Below are 20399 nucleotides of genomic sequence, written 5' to 3'. Positions count from 1 at the left end.
CTGACTTATGACTTTCTACAAACTATACCATTACGTTTTAATTTCTCGACATACTTAATGACTTGTCGATATACTGATATGACTACACTGACTGACTTTACTGTTTTTTGAAGTACTATACTATGACATTTTTGTCATTTTGAATACAAAATAAAAGTCATTAGTAAGAGTGACCCCCTTTTATGTAGCCATTTGAAATTATAATAAATTACCATCCATAGTGGTGCACCATTATACATTAAACAGAAATGAGCTTTATGTGTGAATCACTTTATTGTCAGAAGAGCAACCATTGCATTTCTGCAGAATTGCAGAATTGACAAACAAGTGAAAATCATTATTTTTCATAACTAGCAAACTCTACAGTATTATACATCTCAAAGGCTCTGCTGAGATTACAGTATCAGTTCCATCCAACCAGTGGTGTAGTGGTCATTGAGGTGCGTGTACAACCAGGGCAGCTTTACCAAGGAGGCAGCAGGTAGTTAACTCTTTGGCTGATCGATGGGTGGAGTGTAAAGTGCTGGAGAAAGAGAGTACGTCCCATATACCTGCAATAACCTCCACCACACACAACTATTTCTGAGAAAGGGAATTAGTCATTGTAATGAAATAACAGATCATTGTATTATGATTGTAGTCAGGATGAGCTTTATAACAGGTTTAGCAGTATTAATCTTTCTTGATTTTATTTTTTTTGTTAAGTGTTTCTCTTGAATGGCCAAGCATTGACACACGCATGACTGTAGACAGACAGAGAGAGAGCTGGTAGGAAGGTCGGTCATCTGATTGGTTGGCTGAGCAGCTCAGAGCTTGGCATGGTCCTTCAGGATGACCTCCAGCTTCTCAGTCAGCATGATGTTCCCTCGAACGTTCAGCTTGCCAGCGAAGAATGCCTAGAAAGATGACAGAAAAAGTCAGCGCTGAGCGGTGCAGCAGAGAAGTCTCTTTACTGGGCGAGCTGAACAGCTGATGATACGCGGCGCTGTCCTCGGCACGATGGTTATGACGACCCCAGGTGACAGTTCACGTCGTCAGTTTGTGACTTCTACAACTTATCTTTCTCCAGCTGCTCCTTTGATCATCGGCGAGGCTGGAAAAACAGCCCGCCTGAGGGACCTTCAACACCACGGCCAGTTGAGGCTCTTTGTAAAGAGCTCTCTCACACACTGACCTCAGATCAATACCAGGCTCTCCAGGAAGTATATAAATTGTGTACAGTGATGAGCACTCCCTCTGACAGATGAGGTACTACAGACACAAGAGGGAGCGGCGATTGATTACCCGCACCGAGTGCTTCCTGAAATTGCTTTGATGGATCATTTTATTTCCTCCTCTTCTGACACGATGAGATTTCAGAGAGAAGTCATTACAGATTCAAGGGCTAGAATTTAAATGTCGGAAAAAGACAGGATTTAAAATACGAGGCTCCACATTTCAGCATCAGTGTTGTGAAACTTAAACGAAGCCGCTCCCCCTGTGAGCATCGATGTAAAGCAGGGGGGACTGTGACACACCGTATCAGTAGGAATCTGCCTTTCACATGCAGGACAGGACAAGTGCGGTCACGCCACAGCATGTAAAAAAAAAAAAAAAAGAGATGAATTATGACTGAATAGGTTTGACTACATGCGCGTTACCTTCTGCAGGTTGAGTCTCCCCTGCACCACCTCCATGAAGTCTTCATCGGACAGGGTGATGGTCACATCCGCCTTCCCACTGGAAGGGCCTTTGTGCAAGGAGCCGCTGCCGTTCTTCAGATCAATGGCTGGAGGGGAAACAAAAGTAGAAGATGGAATAAATCATATATGGAGTTATTATTCTGTCTTTGGTGGCGATGTAGCCCAAGTTTGAACTGCTTATTTGACAACTTGTTGGCAAAATGTCAATCTGGGTCAAGTCAACTGAACAGCTCACACTGATATTCAAGCCTTTGTTTCATGGGCCAGTCAGAGTGAATCACGTTTTCAGACTGATTTCTGAGTGTTGACATCATAGAATCAGTCCTGAGCCTCTCCATCTTATTCTTATTATTATTATTATTATTATTATTGGGATTTAAATGTGTGAAACAGGAATCAAGTCCGGGGAAAGCACTCCATCCTTCGTCAAATACGTTTAACAGGCAAATAACTCGCAAAGCTGAATCCTTATTCATATTAATATCTCTGCAGTGTTCTCTTGCTTTTATCACATAAACCTTTTATCATATTAATAGGGGTGTAACGATACGCGTATTTGTATTGAACTGTTCGGTACGAGGCTCACGGTTCGGTACGAGGCTCATGGTTCGGTACGCATGACGAACCGAATACGTTTGAATAAAAAAAAAAATATATATATATATATATATATATATATATTTTTTTTTTTTTTAAAACCTTTATTTAACCAGGTAGTCCCATTTGAGATTAAAAATCTCTTTTGCAAGATGTAAGTAACAATACTACATAACATTAAGGAGCAGTTTTTGTTTTTTATGCTTATGTGTTGCTTAGAAGACACCCCAGAAGATGAGTCACTCAGGTATAGTTCCATCATTGTTCAAAGTCAAAGAATAACATTATGATGTTAGTTGTAATGAATAAATATATTTTAAAATCAAGTACATTTCTCTGGCATTTATAGTTTTCTACTGGACCGAAACGTACCGAACCGTGGCTCCACTGTATCGTACCGAACCGTGAATGTTGTGAACCGTTACACCCCTAGTATCAGCACTTTTAATATCTTTCATTGTCTTCATTATTTTACTGTGTTTTTTATGCTGCCTTACTGCAAAATAAATGTCCTTTGTTGGACAAGAAAGATCTGTACTGAACGGATACGTTTCCCCACAATGCAGCGGTGGTGTGTTTAACATGCGTGTACAGCATTCAGTTCACTTACTCCACTCTGCAGCGTTCCTGTTGTCTTTGGTGATCTCCCAGGCGACCACGGCGTTCACCATCTTGACCAACTCTGAGCCAGAGTCTTCAATACGACGGCCGATCTCTGCGAACACCAGCTCGCTCTGCAGGGCCCCCGGCTGCACAAAGTTGGAAAGAACAGAAACACTAAATATATAAATAGAAACACCATATACACAAAATAATTGTATCTAAATGATCTACAGGGAAAGGAGCTTTAATGCATGAATGCTATAAAAAGACAAGAGAAATGGAGCCGTCTCAGACCGACGTACTGGACTGAGGTTTTCTGGAGAAGCCTCTGATCCGTGTAGATCCACATAGGCCCCCGCTAGCACAACGGAGTCAGTCTCCTTCACCTGGACCGAAGGGAAGAGCTCATCAGAAAGACACACGCAGAACATCATCAACAATCTGATCCGGAACACTGACTTTACACTGGAGGTGAATCCTGTTGCCTTCCTTCCACATCTCGGTCTGTAGCGACTGACCCGGCATCACCGGCTTTGCAAAGCGAACCTGAGAAACACAGACGGGGGGTTGAGAGAGGGCTGGTTGAGTCGATGGATCTGCAATTAAATTATTTTATAGCATTTAACCAGAAGCAATGAATGTTATATGATTTATCGAGCACTGAAGCCTCTCGAGTTACTCGAAGAACAAACCCGTTGATACATGTCGTTCTTGCACGAGGCCCAGTGACTCATAAACTGTATGACGGGCTTTAAATCACGAGCCACGCTGACCTTGATAGCCTTGAATCTGGAGGGGTCGTTGTTGGCGAACTGCTTGAGGACGTGTCTCGCAGCGAAGCCAAAAGAGCACAAGCCGTGCAGGATGGGAGCCTTGAAGCCTGGGCAAAGAGCATTTGTGAGTACAGCACGCTTATGTATGAATGAGATCAAAATACATAACTTAAGACATTTTGATGACGACGACAATAAATAGTCTGCAGGACTCTCACCTCCCATGGCAGCAAAGCTGGGGTCTATATGAAGAGGGTTCCAGTCTCCACTCAAACGGTACAAAGCCGCCTGGACCCGCGGGGGAAAAACGTATTGTTTAGCTTTATCTCTAATTCATAAACCTCTGAACCTTTCATACACAGATGTGGGATTAAATTAAATCATCAAGACGAGATACCTAAAATAAGATAAGAATGTCTTTGAAGTGATACAGTTGCAGTCATTTAAATTGCTCAAGGGATTTAGTTCCCCCCCCCCTTTCTTTTTTATTTTCTGCTGCATCATACAGTCAGTGTTCCCTTTTGTTTTTTTTCTTTTTTATAAATGATAATCTTGTCCAACACTTCTTCAAATGTTGTCGAAAAGGTTACTTCAGAGGCACAAAACAATACATGTTCTATCCCCCCCCCCACACCACACCCACACACAATGCAGCTGATTTATTCTGCAGCTAAACCCACAGACACACACTCACTTGGTCTCTTGTGGTAGAATCAATCACCACAACATCTGGTGCCCGTTTGGGTGGAGGCAGAGCAGCCTGAAGGAAGTAAAAACACAAATAAAACAACTCAAATATGGAGGCAGCGATAGCTCCCGGTGTCTTATCTTGTTACTCAAACAAGGAATACGTACTTTGGCTTTCTCAGAGTTCCTCCGCCCTCCGAACCCTCCAGCTCCGACCACAAACACTGAGAACTGGTTGAAGCAGATCAGCTCTTCGCCGCTGTAGGTGTTCACTGTGAAGTGGCACAAATTTGGCATTTAAATAATGTTTGTGGTGTAAAACTAGCAATACCACAGTGAAATAATAGTACATCACAAGTTGCATGTACATAAGCACAGAGGTATTATCAGGAAAGAAGTATCCATAATGCAGCACAATGCCCATCGTACGTTATATTTGATATACTCAGTGAAGTGAACTATAACCGTACTCGACTGGCTACGGTTGAGGTAAACGTAGCGTGAATGGAGAGACAGACACTGCTACAGTTCAGGTTACAGCTGCTTCTGCAGGACGGAACCGTACCGTGTTGTCTCACCCAGAACTTGGCTTTCACTCCGGGAGGATAACAGACGCTGATTGGTTTCGTGTGTGTAAAGAATAGACATCCCTATTGGAATCCTCATGGAACCTCAGGTCCCATGCGATTTGTTTTAAGTCGGCTTCATTATAGATCAGAGTGCTTCTAAGATCATCCATCTCTGTGGAATTGTCAAAACAGGAACATGAGCAGTTTTCTCAGTCCATTATTTCAATCCCTGCAGACACGGGCTGAGAATTCACTTTCAATTATTCAGCCTGAGAGGCAACTTTCAGGCAAAGACAAATGAAAGCGTTGTGAAACAAATGCATGTTGAATAAATACAGACTGAGGGGAAAGAAACTCACCATCCAAGAGGATGACGGCTCCGGATCCTTTGTCCAACACGTCTGCTATGGTGGACTGAGAGGTAAGAGCACCTAGAAAAGTATTTTAAACATTTACTTCTACTTGAATACAATGTCGTACTTTAGTCATGAAAGTGTATACACACACACACACACACACACACACACACACACTGGTGAAAAACAAAAAGCTTCGCTCTGGTACTTGATTATAGTCACAATACATGAGGCACAAACTGGGGCCACGCTGGTCCATACAGTATGTCGTCATTTCCCCAGTATGGATATGCTAGTATAGGGTATAACATTTAAATCCATCATGGCTTAATAGGGTACGCTGCCCTTAATTAGAGATCCTTACACTTAAAGGCATCATAAAAATGTCTCTAAATGATCTATTAAACTCTGCTCCCATAGTTGTGACATGAAGTTAAACACAGTAACATGAATCCTAACAAAAGGACCCAGTGAGGCTCTAAAATGCCTTTTATTCTACTTACTATAACCTCAAATCTACAGCAAGTACATCAAGTGCTTATAACAGTAGAGGAGGAAATACCTGAGGTTGGTAAAGGTTTGTAGAGTTCCAGATACTGCTCTCCATGCAACACCTGACACAGAGCATTAGAACCGCTGTGATACACAATCATATCTATATATCGTAAAGCCTCATTAGCATGAGTAACGTGTGCGTCGCTGTGTGAAATAGACCATATGGATACAAATGTGCACATGAGCACACAACAATGTGACACACACACACACACACACACCAACCTGTGTTAAATCTATGTTGAGTCCAGGGACTGAGGTCAGCCCGCCATTCATCATGGCAGCCTGAGAGGCAATGACCCCGAAGGTTGGGAGGCAGCCGAAGTCCTCGTGGCCTTCATACAGGAACCTACACCAACATGTTAGAGTTACTGAATTGCATCTCGATGCTGTAAACATGGACCTCCCAGTAGAATGCATGGTGCTAGAGGAAAACCTCTCTCACCCTGGACTAGAGTCAGACTTACAATTCAAGAATTTATGTAATTAATTATGTAACGTTAATTATATATGTGTGTGGGGGGGGGGGATTACGGAGTAAGAGTATGCATTGTAATTTATTTAAATAAATAAAAATTTGATCACAAAAAAAAAGAAATTCAATTTCACACAGGTTGAATTAACAGATCCCTTAAGGCTGTTAGAGTCATTAGCATAACACACACATACACACACACCTTAGGTGGTCTGGGTCCTTGGTGGACATGCCGACCCCCAACGCGTAGAGGATGCACTGGGTGGGAGTGAAGACGAAAGTGGTCGGTGGTAGTTTGTGTCCCACGGCCTCAGCCTGAAAGCAGAAGAGACGTCGTCAGCGTGCGATCATATTATCAGCTGAACGTACGGAGACAGAGCAGGAATGAAAGGGTATCCCGTGAGCTCGGCCGAGAAAAGCATTTTATGGGGTTGCAGAAAAGGTATCGCCCCCATGGTAGATCAGCTCGACAGCTCAACCCCTGAACACAAACGCTTTAACAATAAACACTGCACATACAGTGGAATGAATCAATCGTATAGGTGGAACAGAGACAACACATCAGGAATCAACCTGTGTTCATGGAGCACTTTTCTAAACAGTTGTCAGCTATGCTAGCTGCGTAGCTCTAGGGATGAACAGCAGTCAGCTGATCACTTCCGTCCAGACTGAAATATCTCAACAACTATTGGATGGATTGGATTGACATTTTGTACACAGTCATGGTTCCCAGCTGATGCATTCTAATGACTTTGGAGATCTCTTGAGACGCATTAAGTAGAAGAAAGAAGCTAGCGTGGCTGTAGATTCTTGTTAGGAGACAATAAAAACAGAGTAAACGCACTGAGGAAGAGTAGAACCATGTTTTCCTTTAGTATTCAGCATTTCAAAGTGATTTACATCTGAATACTTTGTGAAGGTCATAGAAAAGAATAGGATAGAAAAGACAGATGACGTAAGCAAATAAAAGCAAAAAGAAACGGCTTTAAAAGATTTCATCTGTGATCATCAGCAGTAATGATGTTGAGGACCGGCGGGATCTCCCAGCAAAGTCGAATCAGCAGTTCACAAATGCATTCCTGGGCCCGGAGCAGGCAGAGCACTAATTTACAAAATGCACCCTGAACTTGACCGGTGGCCAGAAACGCCGCGAAATTCGTTCTTGCACTTAACGAGCGGACTGATAATTGGCTGAACGGAGAGCGAGTCGCAGTAATCAAGTGTTAATGACACAAAGTCACGAATGCCTTTTAAAGAGGACGGTGGAGCCCTTACATTGTAAATGTTTTAAACCTTGTTCATCCTCTGGCACTGCCGTCTGATACTTAAGACAGAGTGATGACTTTTCCATTACAACAAAACTCACTTACAAAATACATGCCGTCTTTTTAATTCTTCATCATGTTCATTGAGATCCTCCTTATTCCATATCGTCGGTTTTTGATATTATACTTTATTTTTGTATGATGTGTTGAAGCATTTTGTAAACATTTGTATTTCTTTTTTTTGCAGGGCTGTAACCAGGAGTTTAAAAATACTAAATAATCATGATTGATTTTTCATATTCACAAAAATGTAAAAAGTATGAGACATATTAGAGCATGTGAATGGCGATCATGCATTTCCATCGTAGTGTTCCAAGCCCTTTTACACCTTTCACAATTTATTTCAGTGAGTTAAATAATCAATAGATGGCTCTAGTTATTAATGAGAGAAAACAAACGCTGCATCTCAAATTAATATTCAGGTTCCAGCTTTCAGATGATGCACTTCTATGTGACAAATACTGTTATCCATCCCTAAAGATCCCCCCCCCCCTCTCTTAATAAGACAGAAATATGGGACAACATTAAAGTCATATTAGTCCTGCGGCACTCAGTCATTTTATCAACCCCTGTTGAGCCACTGATCTAAACATTATTGCTGGTGTGAATGCTGTGCCTCACACAACATGTCAGCTGGTCGATAATCACAACACTTGAATGCAGATGTGGGAGACATTCTGTTTCAAAAGCCCTGAAACTGGGGATTTGATAATATACATGACTCTCCATTATCAGAATTGCTGTTGATGAAGTATTCTATCGACTAACTGATTCACTGTTTCAGCCCTGCTTTGTATTTTTGACGTCTTGCAGTTATTTCTGACATGACACACAGCAAGCTCTTGTAGTCTTTATGCGAGGACGACCAGATCTATTGTCACGACACTGAAATAAAATGAACTTACTGATCTACTCATTGAAAAGCCGTTGCCTCACGTATAAACTGCACAGAAATGAATTTGATCCAACAAGGGAACACACAAAGCACATGTGAGTGGACAGAGCAACGCTAACCTTGGGGGAGCTAATGCGATACTTTGCGTGACATGAAATAAACATGAGCAAAGCAGCAGCACAGTGTGCTGTAATTTAAGCAAAATGTGCACAATACCATGACAAGGACAAAGTCACACAAGCAACTCACACACCCCGTGTGTGTGTGTGTGTGTGTGTGTAGCACTACACAAGTATACACACTTACCACAAAGCTAAGTCAACTGAGGACACAATGGTGATGTTTGTCTTGAGGGTACATTGTGAGTCTGCTCCAGACACAAACGCACAGCAGAGAGGACGCTGATCATTGAGTCATGACACCATTGAAGCAGGCTAGTGAGTCATCTTACTGATTCGCAGGATGTTAAGAAATCAGGTCCCCAAAGGAAAGTTAATAATGATTCAAACCTGAATGTGGCTACCAACATGCATAGATAAAGAAGTGTAGTGTAGTGTGGTAAAGCACATGGAATATATTGAAGCGTGAAGTGGGTCAAGTGTACGTTGTTGTATGGCAGAATATAACCAACATTACAAATACAGATTAAACTGCTGACATGTTCCCACGATCTCATGCTACAACCAGCCTAATGGAAAATTGTGGCCGTCTCTCTGGATGATTATTTCATGCGGTACAATTATACTCGTGGCTCGATGTTTTATTTCAGCGACTCAGCCACTGAAGTGAGTTGTAACCAGTTCATCGTCTGTGATTCAATGATAGGGAACCCAGTGAAGGAGCACCCATCCAGGGAGCCGTCGCTGTACTATTGTACATCCAGTTAAAAAAAAAAAAAGAAAAGCTAATCTGAGCCAACGTTTGTCTCCTGTAAATATGAAGCGGCGACGCATCACGCATCAAAAGTACTTCTGCATGTAGTCGGAGCTTGGCGAAGACTGTTATCGTCGTCCCTGACTAAGTAGAGTGTGGTGGTATTAAAGAGTCATGAGTTGCCGTGTTTGAAACGCTCTGACATTTTACAGCTCCACACTTTCAAAAAGTCATCCTCAACCAACCGTTGCGGTTGCCGCCAGCTTCTGAAGTCTCCGTCGGAGGAGTGACGGAGTACGAGGAGATGAGGTGGAGAGAAACTTTTGGGGGGGGGGGGCTGCAGAGGGCAGAAAATAATGGCGGAATAAAGGCAAAGGGTGAGAGGAGGAGGAGGCCAGGTGGATGGGACGAGTAAGCTACATTAAGTGAGACAGAAACATGTTGTAGATATAACAGGGTCAGCTGTAGGCACATTATACTCGGGTCACAATAAAGTTTACTGCAACTAGGATCTACATGTGAGCAAGTGTGACATGTATCTTCATCAGTTCCCCAAGTTAAATTAGACTTTTTAAAACCTGTTTTCACAATCCTACCAGCCAAAGCATGAAAGCATGATAGAAAACCAGTTCGGTTAATATATCTATTGTCATTTTATTAAGTATTTTTCAGCAGTGCAATGATTCCTAATGATATCATTTATCACATTCATGCAACCTGGGTCCAGATAAGCCGCGGAAAACGATAGAAAATGATCGATTCAATGATTGTTTTAAAGACTTTTGAAGACATGCAGATCCCCTTTAACATTACTGGCAAAGAAAAACAGTCATCTCTACTCACAGGATTGAGCCCTGAAGCAGAGGCTGCAGCAGCAGCAGCAGCGGTTGCATTCGCGCCCACTTCTCCATCCGACTCCAGTCCAGACAGCACAGTCATCATATACTGTACAGACTCTATACAAAAAGGTGGAGATATGACAGATGAGCACCAGAACCAGACACCAAAGTCAGATGAAGTGACAAGTAACAGAATCCATCATCAGAGCCGCCCGTGAGGAATGTGCATCTCCGATGGCCCAGACCAAGTAGACAGACGGATACTTGTATATGATGCAAACAGCTTCCACTGTTAACAAGCGGATTGAAAACCCACCCATCAGCTGGCTCTACCGTTCTTCATACGTGGTTTAAATAACACAGGTCAAATGATCCCGTTACTTCTCATCTGTCAAACGTTGTTCATCGACAACGGTTGGACGGTGTTCTTGTTAAATTACAGAGCACTTTACAAACAGGAAACTCCCTTTCAAAATAAAGGCAGCATGGATAGAGTTGAAACCATGATTAGCTCTCACGATCACTTACGTCACTTTTTTTACTGAAACTGCATCTAAAGCTAAGTACAAGGCGTGCTTTGAGTTGAACTAAAGTCGAATAGATTCCTTACTTCTTTAGTAAAAATCTTATTTTATTCATAATACAACTCTTTATTGTCAAGAATCACCCCAAGAGATCGTGATGATGTATCAATAATGTGGAAGTTTACATGTAAAATCACCATTATAGCAACATTTCTCTACTGGTGCCGCTGATCGAAAGTTTAGGGTTCCTCACATCTGACAATTTGTTCGTATTCATGCGGTTCATCTTCTTCAAACGTCATCATCCCCCCAGATGACTATCATTAAACCTGAACATCTGCAGGACCGAGCGCCAGGATTTATTTATTTTCTGCTCCGTCAGCTCCAAAAGATTCCTAATCTGAAGTGAAATTGATCGCAGTAAAGCTAAATAGACTTCCAGGGAGATGCTGACACGCGATAAGAATTCCAATCAAAAACACATGCTGAACCGGTAACCGCTTCAAAAATGCATGGACGGTTTTGAGATCCCCATGCGTCGAGATATAAACATGACCAGTTCTCTGTTCTTCAAACTATTAGTCGTTTGCATACTCGAGACATCGAGTCCACACCGTGCGTGTTCTCTGTCTGCTTGGAAATAGAAACGTACCCCACCCAGGTAACACAAGCTGTGAATACCCGAGCAGATCCAGTCAACACAAACGGAGGATGACAGCGGAGACAACCAAGGAACAGAAACAAGAGACGGGGGGGACCACAGCCACTAATTACCGTCACTCAGTTACAAAACAGAGGCAGCAACAAGTCTCTGTAATAAGCTACAAACGAGGAGGCACGACAAAGTCATGCTAATGAGGCCAGCTAGCGCCCCCCCGTCAGTTAACGTCAACACCGTCGACCCTTTCCTCGAAATGTACATCTGACAGCGTGCAGAGCGATGGAGGCGGCGGAGAGGAAATAATAATCAACATTTGCCACCCTCTTGTTAGCATGAGACCTTTCGGGAACAACACTCGGCTTGCTCATACTCAACATCATGTTCATTCCCTTGATCTCTAACACCATGTTGTCCTCGCGCCGTGTTACCAACTGTAAATACAATCTGTGTGAAAACGGCCTGAGTAACGTCTCAACTGCAAGCAAGACGTCGTGCCATCGACTGTATGGTCCGTATCTCAGTGTGTGTGTGTGTGTGAATGCAAGTGTAAGGGTGCATAGACGGTATGAGCACATGTGCTCTCGTATAGGCTGTTGTATATGCGAGCGTGTATTCTGCAGTCACTGACCTTGTGTACTCGAAGGCTTGGTGGCATCAGAGAAATCACAGATTTTGTCCCACTGGTCCCGGACCCCCTCAGGAGTCAGGTTTTTCTGCCTCATAATGGCGCCCCGAGTACGCTCCCAGCGCACTGCACACACAGACACACACAAGTAAAGAGGTCACTGCATCGGGAATGTCCCACACATGCAGTAGTAGTGAACCAGGGCCTGATGATTATCATAGATGCATGCAGACATTCCCTTAGGGGAGAACTATATACACAATACTCACATTTCCCGCACCAGCCCGCACCAGCCTGAAAGGAGATGAAACATGAGCAAAAAAATATATATATATATTATACAGTATATATATATTGTCTATTTATGGAGATTGAACATGTGAATGTGCTCCGTGATAGAATAGATACAAAGCTAAATGAAAGTACAGTGGGAGTGAGCTCTTACTCATCTTATTGGAGAAAGAAAGTGCTTTTTTTGCATACCTCAAACAGTGATCCACTTTCTTGGCATTGTTCATGACAGAGCCAGAGGACCACGGGAGCAACATACTCGGCCTTCAGGGACGCCACGAGTTCTGAATAAAAGAAAACGCATAAATACAGCGCAACGTATATTTATGGGGGGCGGGGCATAGGAAAGTAGTAAGAAATACCCTTATTGTAGTAGATTTCTAACTGGTATTTACATATACAATACATGTATGATCATGCTCTTAATTTACAAAAAGCCAACTTATATATTATGTCACTGGCTTATCATTACACGGTATGAATTGTTTACTACGAACTCATCCGTGTGCTTTATTAATATAATGTTCTGCGGGACAAATGGCACAAATCATGGACTGATACTGGAGGAGGAAAAATCATTTTTGAATCCATGAGAACACAGGTCCAGGTCAACATCTGTTTAAAGTGATCGCTAAAAAGGAAGGTCTGGGTATTTTTATTTTAATAAGTAACGAAACAGATTCCTTATCATGAGGTCAAGTAAATACGGCACGAGCTTCTTCTTTCCCTCAGTATGAACCGTTAAAAGATTTAATACTAGACACCACATGTGTGCTGAAACTACCTGCACCCTTCAATTGATAAAACACGGCGGCAGAAGAAGAGGCAGTCTGTCTCCCTGCACCGTTTATCAGGATTGTTTTTGTTGTTTTTTTTCCAAAAAGCCTGAGTCAGTGAAAGCCAACATATGGAACCAAGTTATTTACCAAGGTGCGGCCATCCTGTGACAGTTGGCACAGTGCAGTGTGACAGATGCTACTGCAGACCAGCACAGCAGGGCAGCAGAGCCATTCCTCTAATTTGTCACTTAATATCCCCGTCAACAGAGCTGCAGGCACAGAGCACGCACAATGTGCTCGTGATGGCTCGACATTTACAGATACGGGGTTTGGATGGTTAGAAACACATTCCGCTTTCTTTATGGGCTCACTCCATCCTTGTAAAAAACACACAGCAGCGCGTGCTAAAAGTCATCGCCTTTTTATCATTTTGAAGGCCGATATTTGAGGTTTTTTTGGTTTGATAAAATGTTCATAGGCAACATGGAGTATTGCACATTTCCAAGCTGTTCCGAGCTATATTCGGTCGTGTTCACCGTGTGTATCCAACGATGCATTACCTTCCGTCTTAGGAAAAACATTTCAACGTGAAAATGATAAATGTTTCAGTCGCTCACTGACTCATACGTTTGGGAGTATTTGGGAGAACGGCTATAACACCTACAGTAAAATACGGAGGTCAGAGCTGCCCGTCTGGCACATTAAAACTTTTAAAGCACTTACAGGGCCGCATGATTTCATCATGGCCGTTGGAACAGACAAAACCCACAGCTCTTTAATATTTGACATCTAACGGGAGTGCTGTTGCCTCAATTTTTGTAAATCAACATTACATTCCTCTTCTTCTTAAAAAGAAATGCTGTGGTGAAAATCCAGTTACCTATTTTGGCCTGTCCAAAAAAAAACCATGTGTATGTGAGAAGGCATGAATGAGCAGAACACCACGGTACGCATTATACGGACCAATAATTGCGTGCACTAATGCATGTGGTTTAATCTCTCTGCTCACCTGGGGTCATGACGGTCTCTGTGAGGCGTGACCCAGCAATGGGAGCAATCGTGTTGCAATGGATGTTGTAGTTGCCTCCTTCGATGGCCAAGGTGTTTGCCAGCCCCAGCAGGCCCAGCTTGGCAGCGCTGTAGTTGGCTTGGCCGAAGCTACCATAGATGCCTGCGGCTGAAGCCGTCATGATGATTCTGGGCAGAGACAACAAGTCAGTAACAAGCATTGCGCTGGTGCAATGGACGCACGCACGCACACACACACACACACACACACACACACACACACACACACACACACACACACACACACACACACACACACACACACACACACACACACACACACACACACACACACACACACACACACACACACACACACACACACACACACACACACACACACACACACACACTTGATTGCATAACTGCACAGCGTAAAATTGAATTGAAACATTTGACTTGAAGAAGGCTGCACGCAGAAACAAATGCACGTATGCACAGCAGACACACGGCCTGGCACAGACTATTTTTCCGTTAGTCTCATCCAGAGACTTCACTTCAGCTACATTTTTGTAACTTTGATAAAAGCACTATTTACATGTCTAGGGATTATACAAAGAAGGCCAATTCACTTTTAAAATGCTTCAGAAACAGGAAGTCCTTCAAATCCTCATTTCAGTAAATATTTTGCAGCCAAATGAAACTGAACAGGATATTCAAGCTTCCTTTCTTTAGAGACTTGTTTCTTTACGGGGCTTGTACACATGTAGACATGTCGTTTACAGACTACAATCCCTTCTCGTCATTGTGGCGCTTGGTTTATGGCGCTTGGCTGGTCTATGGGCACATCTATGGGTCACACTCGTTGTCTTTTTGATTCTTCAAAGTTCGCTTTGGTTGTACGCCCCCTGGCGTTTGGGAGAATAATGCAGCGAACAGTGCATACAGTAGAAAACGCCTCCGTTCATGCTCGGCTGGTGCTACGGCACCAAGCGCGGGTACAAACAAAAGCTTGTGCACCTACAAGTAGCTGGAAGCAGTGATCCATGTCACAGTACACTGTCAGGGGGATTGGCACAGTTGAATATATCTTAAATGAATAACTTGGGCTGAAGTCTAGGATTCAAATACCGGGTGAACCTTTCTGACGATCAAGAGTTACTACGGAAACACACGTGATAAAATGTTGCTCAGTAGAAGAGCAACAGCAAACACACAGACGGCCTTTTGTGCATCGAGGACCTGATGCAGAGTATAAGAACCAGCCCGTGCTTATTCACAGCTTCTATTCTATCCGAGTCACGCCACGAACCGCTCTACTTTTCCTTTCGTTCGGTTACGGTATTACCGTACCTTTAAATACACAATTAGCTTTTGCTCGGGTTGACTGCACACAAAGATTGAATTTCGAAACCATAGGACATTAGAAATAACAAGCTGCTGCTGGGCTCAATGCCGCTCCCGTCGTCTCCCGCTCAAACAGAGCACATGTGCAGGACATCTGCTACCTGGAGTTACATGGGAGCACAGCTGGTTTGTGTGACCTTCTTCTGCTCATTTTAATTCAAAACACGCAAACCTCAGTTGGCCCTTTTTTTTTTTTTTTCACAGCACACATTTTTAACCGTCGTAGCAGGAAAAGCATGAATGTTCAGATCCAGAAGGCAGCCATTGTTTATGTCACCAGTTGCCCACTAGGCAGGTCAAAATATCTCTGGTTATGCCATCAAAACATGATCAATACATATCTGCATGCACACCCGACTGCGTCGAGTTAGTATAAACTATCAGCTGAATGGTTCATTGAATTCGAGAGGTTCTCTACAACTTCAGACTACTGGATACGATGAGCCTGCACAGACGTCTTTGCCGCTTCATGTGGAGTCATCAATTTAAATAGCACTCAGATTGTTCAGAGATTACCCTGCAGTGCCGCATAACCATATTAAGTAATTCCCTTCCTTCTTTGGTGATTTACATATTCATCCCAAATTTGCTGTCTTGGGCTTTTATAAGTGTGCAGATGTGTCTCATTGCGCACCCTGAAACCAATGGAGCGAGACATATTAACGGGTATCAAGTGACTATAGTCGGAGTCAGAATGTGTGTGTAATAATCTGATGGCAGAGAATGCTTTATATTCCTTATTACCTCAAGTGCACAACCTCAAGAGGCCACTTAAAATGAGACGCATAAAAAACATTTTCGGTACTTTAGCTGACATCTGAACCAAACAGTATTTTGTGCCAGGCTGACATCCTCTTGATTAATGTCCAGCAATGGTCCGTCAAATGGGGATAGTGTCACTTTTTTTTTCATGAAAAATGAATCCTACCGACGCAACGGGAGGACGGCACAGCTTTCATCCACCTTAGATAATAAGTAGCTGGGCTCCTTACCGGCCAAACTTTTGTTTTTTCATGTGGTTCCAGGCAGCTCGAGTCACCAAGAAGGAGCCTCTCAAGTGAACTCTTTGAATCAGGTCTGAAACAGAGTGTGAGAGGATATGACAGAGTCAGATACACAACACGAATGCACTGCTATTACGTCACATTAGAACATGGTGGAACAGATCCAGGTTACAACTGATGTGTAAACTCACACAATACAGAGCTGTCTGTACATAAGGGACGTAGATTAACAAATGTATCCACAGTACGAGTTATTTAGAGTGAAGTGAATGTAAACATCATGAATAGTTTATCTACCCCAGTCCAAATCACTCGTCCTGGCAAACGACCGGTCACGAAGGATCCTTGGCAAAGAAAAGCAGGAAAGGGTTTTACTCAAGGATCTCCTCGACATGGTTACAGCAGCAGCCTACACTCCCCCTAATACTGCAACTACAATCAAAGAGCCACTCCAAAAACACATGTGATCGGCAAAAAGTGTGATTGTTACAGTGAAAGGACTTACCCGGCGTTGTTCACGACAACATCTGGGCAAAAATACATGTCACATCAGTTCAAATTGCAGTGATAACGATCACAAACAATAATATAATTGAGAGAATTTATTGATTCACTTACTACATACTAAAACAATTCTCACCTATTCTTCCAAACGCATCCAGTGCCGTTTGGATCACCTTTTCTCCATCTTCTACAGAATCTGTATGTGCATGACAAAAAAAAAAAAAAAAAAAAAAAAAAAAGTGTCATAAAAGTAGACAGAAATTGCAAGTGCAGAGTTAGTGTCACAGCGATATGAGAAAGTTCTGTGATGGAGCAAGTTGAAAGCCTCCCTGACATGCTCGGTGTGCCGAGTAATGATACATGATGAGTCACTTTTTCAAAAGAAACACTTATGTATTGCTGGGGCATCATTGCTTGTTAGAAAAAGGGTTAAAAAGGTGCGTCATCCTTAGTATTATTAGTATTACATTCACAAACAAATCTGCCATTTTCCAAACTGCCCTTGAAACGCTTCAATCAAAGTGTTCTGTTCTTTTTGTCCGATATATATGTGAGATGCACAAAGATGAGAGGGGAGATAACGCATCTTCAATACTCGCCAACTGCTTCGCCGGTGAGTCTGACAGAAATCAATATCGTATTTGATACTACACGGTAAGCGAGACACAAACAAACCAGATGGAAGGAATGACGTGCGAGAGAAGAAAACAGGTAAGACAAGAGTCCAAACTTCTCACCGTAGTTTGCCACGGCCTTTCCTCCCTTCGCTCTTATCTCCTCCACCACCTTATCGGCAGCTGCAGAACTCTTTCCGCCCCCTTTAATGTCTGCCCCGAGGTCATTCACTTTAGTTGCAACAAGAAGAAAAAGATAAGCAATAATGGGGTGAGTTATGCAATTCTCCACGAGTGATTGTGTTGGGAGAAGAGTGTAGCTGAGCTGATTCCTTGTCAGAGTTCAAGGTGAAGTTCAGTCCAGGCATCGGGGAAAACTGCTATTTTGGAGAGCACAAATGTTTATGCCAACACCATTAAAACATGATTACTCTGATGGTTAATGCACTGCACATTTCTTTATGACATGCCCGATTTTGAGGTATATTTATCTCCTAAATGCACCCATTCAACTGTTTTCTCTCCCAAGACCAGGGATTGCTGTCATACTGAAAAAACAAGTGTAACTGGCAGCAGCAACAATATATTTTCATGACGACACTGTATTTACTGTAGATCTGTCACGTCGAGGCTGATACCAAATCCTCTTAAGAAGAGTAGATCTGTGCTAATACTAGAGTTGTGTACTGGATTAGAATATCCCGACCAAAATCAAAACCAGGACACCCCTAAAGCCCAGTCATCTGCAGGTTGTGCTCATAATGTCATGTAGTATGAATTAAAATCACTGCGGCTGCTTTTATGTCCTCTGTATGTAGCCAGCAGCAAATGGTATTAGAACTTATGATAAAAAAACTAGCTTGTTAAAAAGATTGCGAAAGGGGCTAATTAAATAATTTAATTAAAAATTTCACGGGAAATATTGCTGGGCAAAATGTCACGATGCACATTGAAAAGGCTCTCCGTTGTCTTTGCAAAGAGAACATCAAAAGACATTGTGAGGGTTCACTTTTGGAGAGGCTTTTCACCCAGTTTATAGGATCAAAGCCTGGTCGCACTAACCAACCACAAATACCTGTTCCAAAAAAAAAGAGGAGAGGGGCGGCAGGAGCTCAGTCCGTGGGGATTTGCCTCAGGAACCGGGGTGAGGTTGCTGATTAAAGTCCCCAAACGGACCAAGTACAGAGTGGGAACTGGCAGCAGGAGCTGTGCCAGTTAGCCTCCTGAGCGAGGCACCAGACCAACACACTGCTCCATGGGCCGGTAGAACTGCTGCACACGGCTCCTTGTGCTACAATGGGTTAAGTGCGGAGGCTAAATGCCCCTAAGTGCTGTACACAATGTATACAACTTTATTTAACAGACCAAAAACAAAAAAAAGCTGAAAATCTAGATTCTTTATTTACCTACAACTGAGGCGCCTCTTTCAGCAAAAGCCAGAGCATATTCCCTGCCGAGGCCTGTGGAGAGAAAGACAGAGATGGGTAAAACGCATTCTCATACTTTTACAGAGTAACATCAACACAAACCACTGCTGCTGATCCACGTGACCTTTCACACACTTTGCACTCGCGTGATTGTCATCTGGATACATGCACTTTGCGCCATGTGTTCCTCAGATAAAAAGGTTGGCACGCGCGATGGTAGTCGTTACATGTTGCAATATGTGTACAAAAATGTGATACCGTAAACGATTGTTTACTTTGAGGACTTTACGTTTGTTTCGCCGGTGTCCGCATTTAACGTTATAACACGTTGACGTACCGGGATTTAACTCGTAGGCAGCTAACACAAACGGAAGAAAAGACAGACTCGTGCACGGAATGTCTTAGTAGTTCGGCTCACATAACGTTGCTTAATCTATGCAACTAGCAGGTTAGCATTCGGAGCAGCAACAGCGATGACAGTCTAGCTAACGTTTGGTTACGTTTGAACGGTGAGTTTACCTCCTCCGGACCCGGTGACAAGCACGACTCTTCCCTCGAAAGACAAAGCCATCCTCTGTGAGTTACGAGTCTCTGCTTCTGAACACTAAACGCACAGTGGTTACAAGAGCAACACTGGCTGTCAGAGACAGCAGGATGAACTTAAGACAACTTCCACTTCCGCATTTACGAGGGGGCGGTTTCAGCAGCGACCAATCAGAAACCAGGATTTTATTATCTTGTTTTCGCCACTATTTATTTCACACATGCAGTCTACTTTGATTTATTTTGATATGTTTGAATACTCGAGTTCATTTATGTCAAAGTTGTGAATAGCATTATCTATTTTGTGAGCTTCCACCATTAACTAATTCTGTACATTTTCATTTTGCCACAGATTTTTACCTTATCATAGCACTTTTCACCATCTCTGCATCAAAATTATGAAATAACTACATAAATGGTGACGTTGACGACGATGATGTTGTAGTGGTGCTGCTGATGATGACAGATGTAGTTTCCACTCTGCCAGTGACAAAATAAACAAAATGATGGCTGTTGTATTTGAATATTGTGAAGTATCTTTGAAAACTGTCCTGTTCCTATAGAACAGCGGTTCTCAAACTTTTTAGGACGCGCACCCCCTTCTACATCCCGACCGGGTTCGCGCGCCCCCCCCCCCCCCCCCCCTTTAAAAAAAAAAAAGCAACAGAGCCCATTTACAGCCGCATAAAGATCTGACCAATGAGAGAACAGTTTGCTCGCGCGTGGCGTTAGTTTACAATATTTAGTCCGCTGTTAAATGTTGCAGTGTGAACACAAACCGAA

At 42.9% G+C, this 20399-nt stretch overlaps 1 protein-coding gene across 1 annotated transcript; it reads right to left on the bottom strand.

The window, feature by feature from the left end:
* Positions 1-267: 267 nt before the first annotated feature.
* Positions 268-19741, bottom strand: hsd17b4 (hydroxysteroid (17-beta) dehydrogenase 4). The gene is made up of 25 exons (XM_079269853.1): positions 19593-19741; positions 19053-19106; positions 17770-17877; positions 17169-17228; positions 17034-17055; positions 16826-16872; positions 16517-16601; positions 14119-14306; positions 12523-12614; positions 12309-12333; positions 12043-12165; positions 10234-10346; positions 6500-6612; positions 6048-6171; positions 5830-5881; positions 5271-5342; positions 4511-4614; positions 4350-4415; positions 3874-3943; positions 3656-3762; positions 3342-3428; positions 3185-3268; positions 2890-3028; positions 1641-1768; positions 268-896 (listed from the first exon to the last, which is right to left on the bottom strand). Exons 1-25 carry the CDS (start codon positions 19642-19644, stop codon positions 807-809), a joined length of 2205 nt encoding a protein of 734 aa, XP_079125979.1. The 5' UTR covers positions 19645-19741; the 3' UTR covers positions 268-806.
* Between the last annotated feature and the right edge of the window lie 658 nt (positions 19742-20399).

The sequence above is a fragment of the Melanostigma gelatinosum genome (assembly GCF_949748355.1).
Source record: "Melanostigma gelatinosum genome assembly, chromosome: 6".
Lineage (NCBI taxonomy): Eukaryota > Metazoa > Chordata > Actinopteri > Perciformes > Zoarcidae > Melanostigma > Melanostigma gelatinosum.
Note: the sequence above shows the minus strand (reverse complement) of the source record. Positions and strands in the feature narration are given on the sequence as shown.

What these genes read in the sequence shown, in the direction of transcription:
- hsd17b4 (XM_079269853.1), bottom strand. Translation starts at nt 19,644, where the DNA reads ATGGCTTTGTCTTTCGAGGGAAGAGTCGTGCTTGTCACCGGGTCCGGA. An exon ending in CAGCTTTGCTGCCATGGGAG is followed by an intron (nt 3,763 to 3,873) that starts GTGAGAGTCCTG and finishes CTCTTTGCCCAG; the next exon opens with GCTTCAAGGCTCCCATCCTG. An exon ending in GGAGACTCAACCTGCAGAAG is followed by an intron (nt 897 to 1,640) that starts GTAACGCGCATG and finishes TCATCTTTCTAG; the next exon opens with GCATTCTTCGCTGGCAAGCT.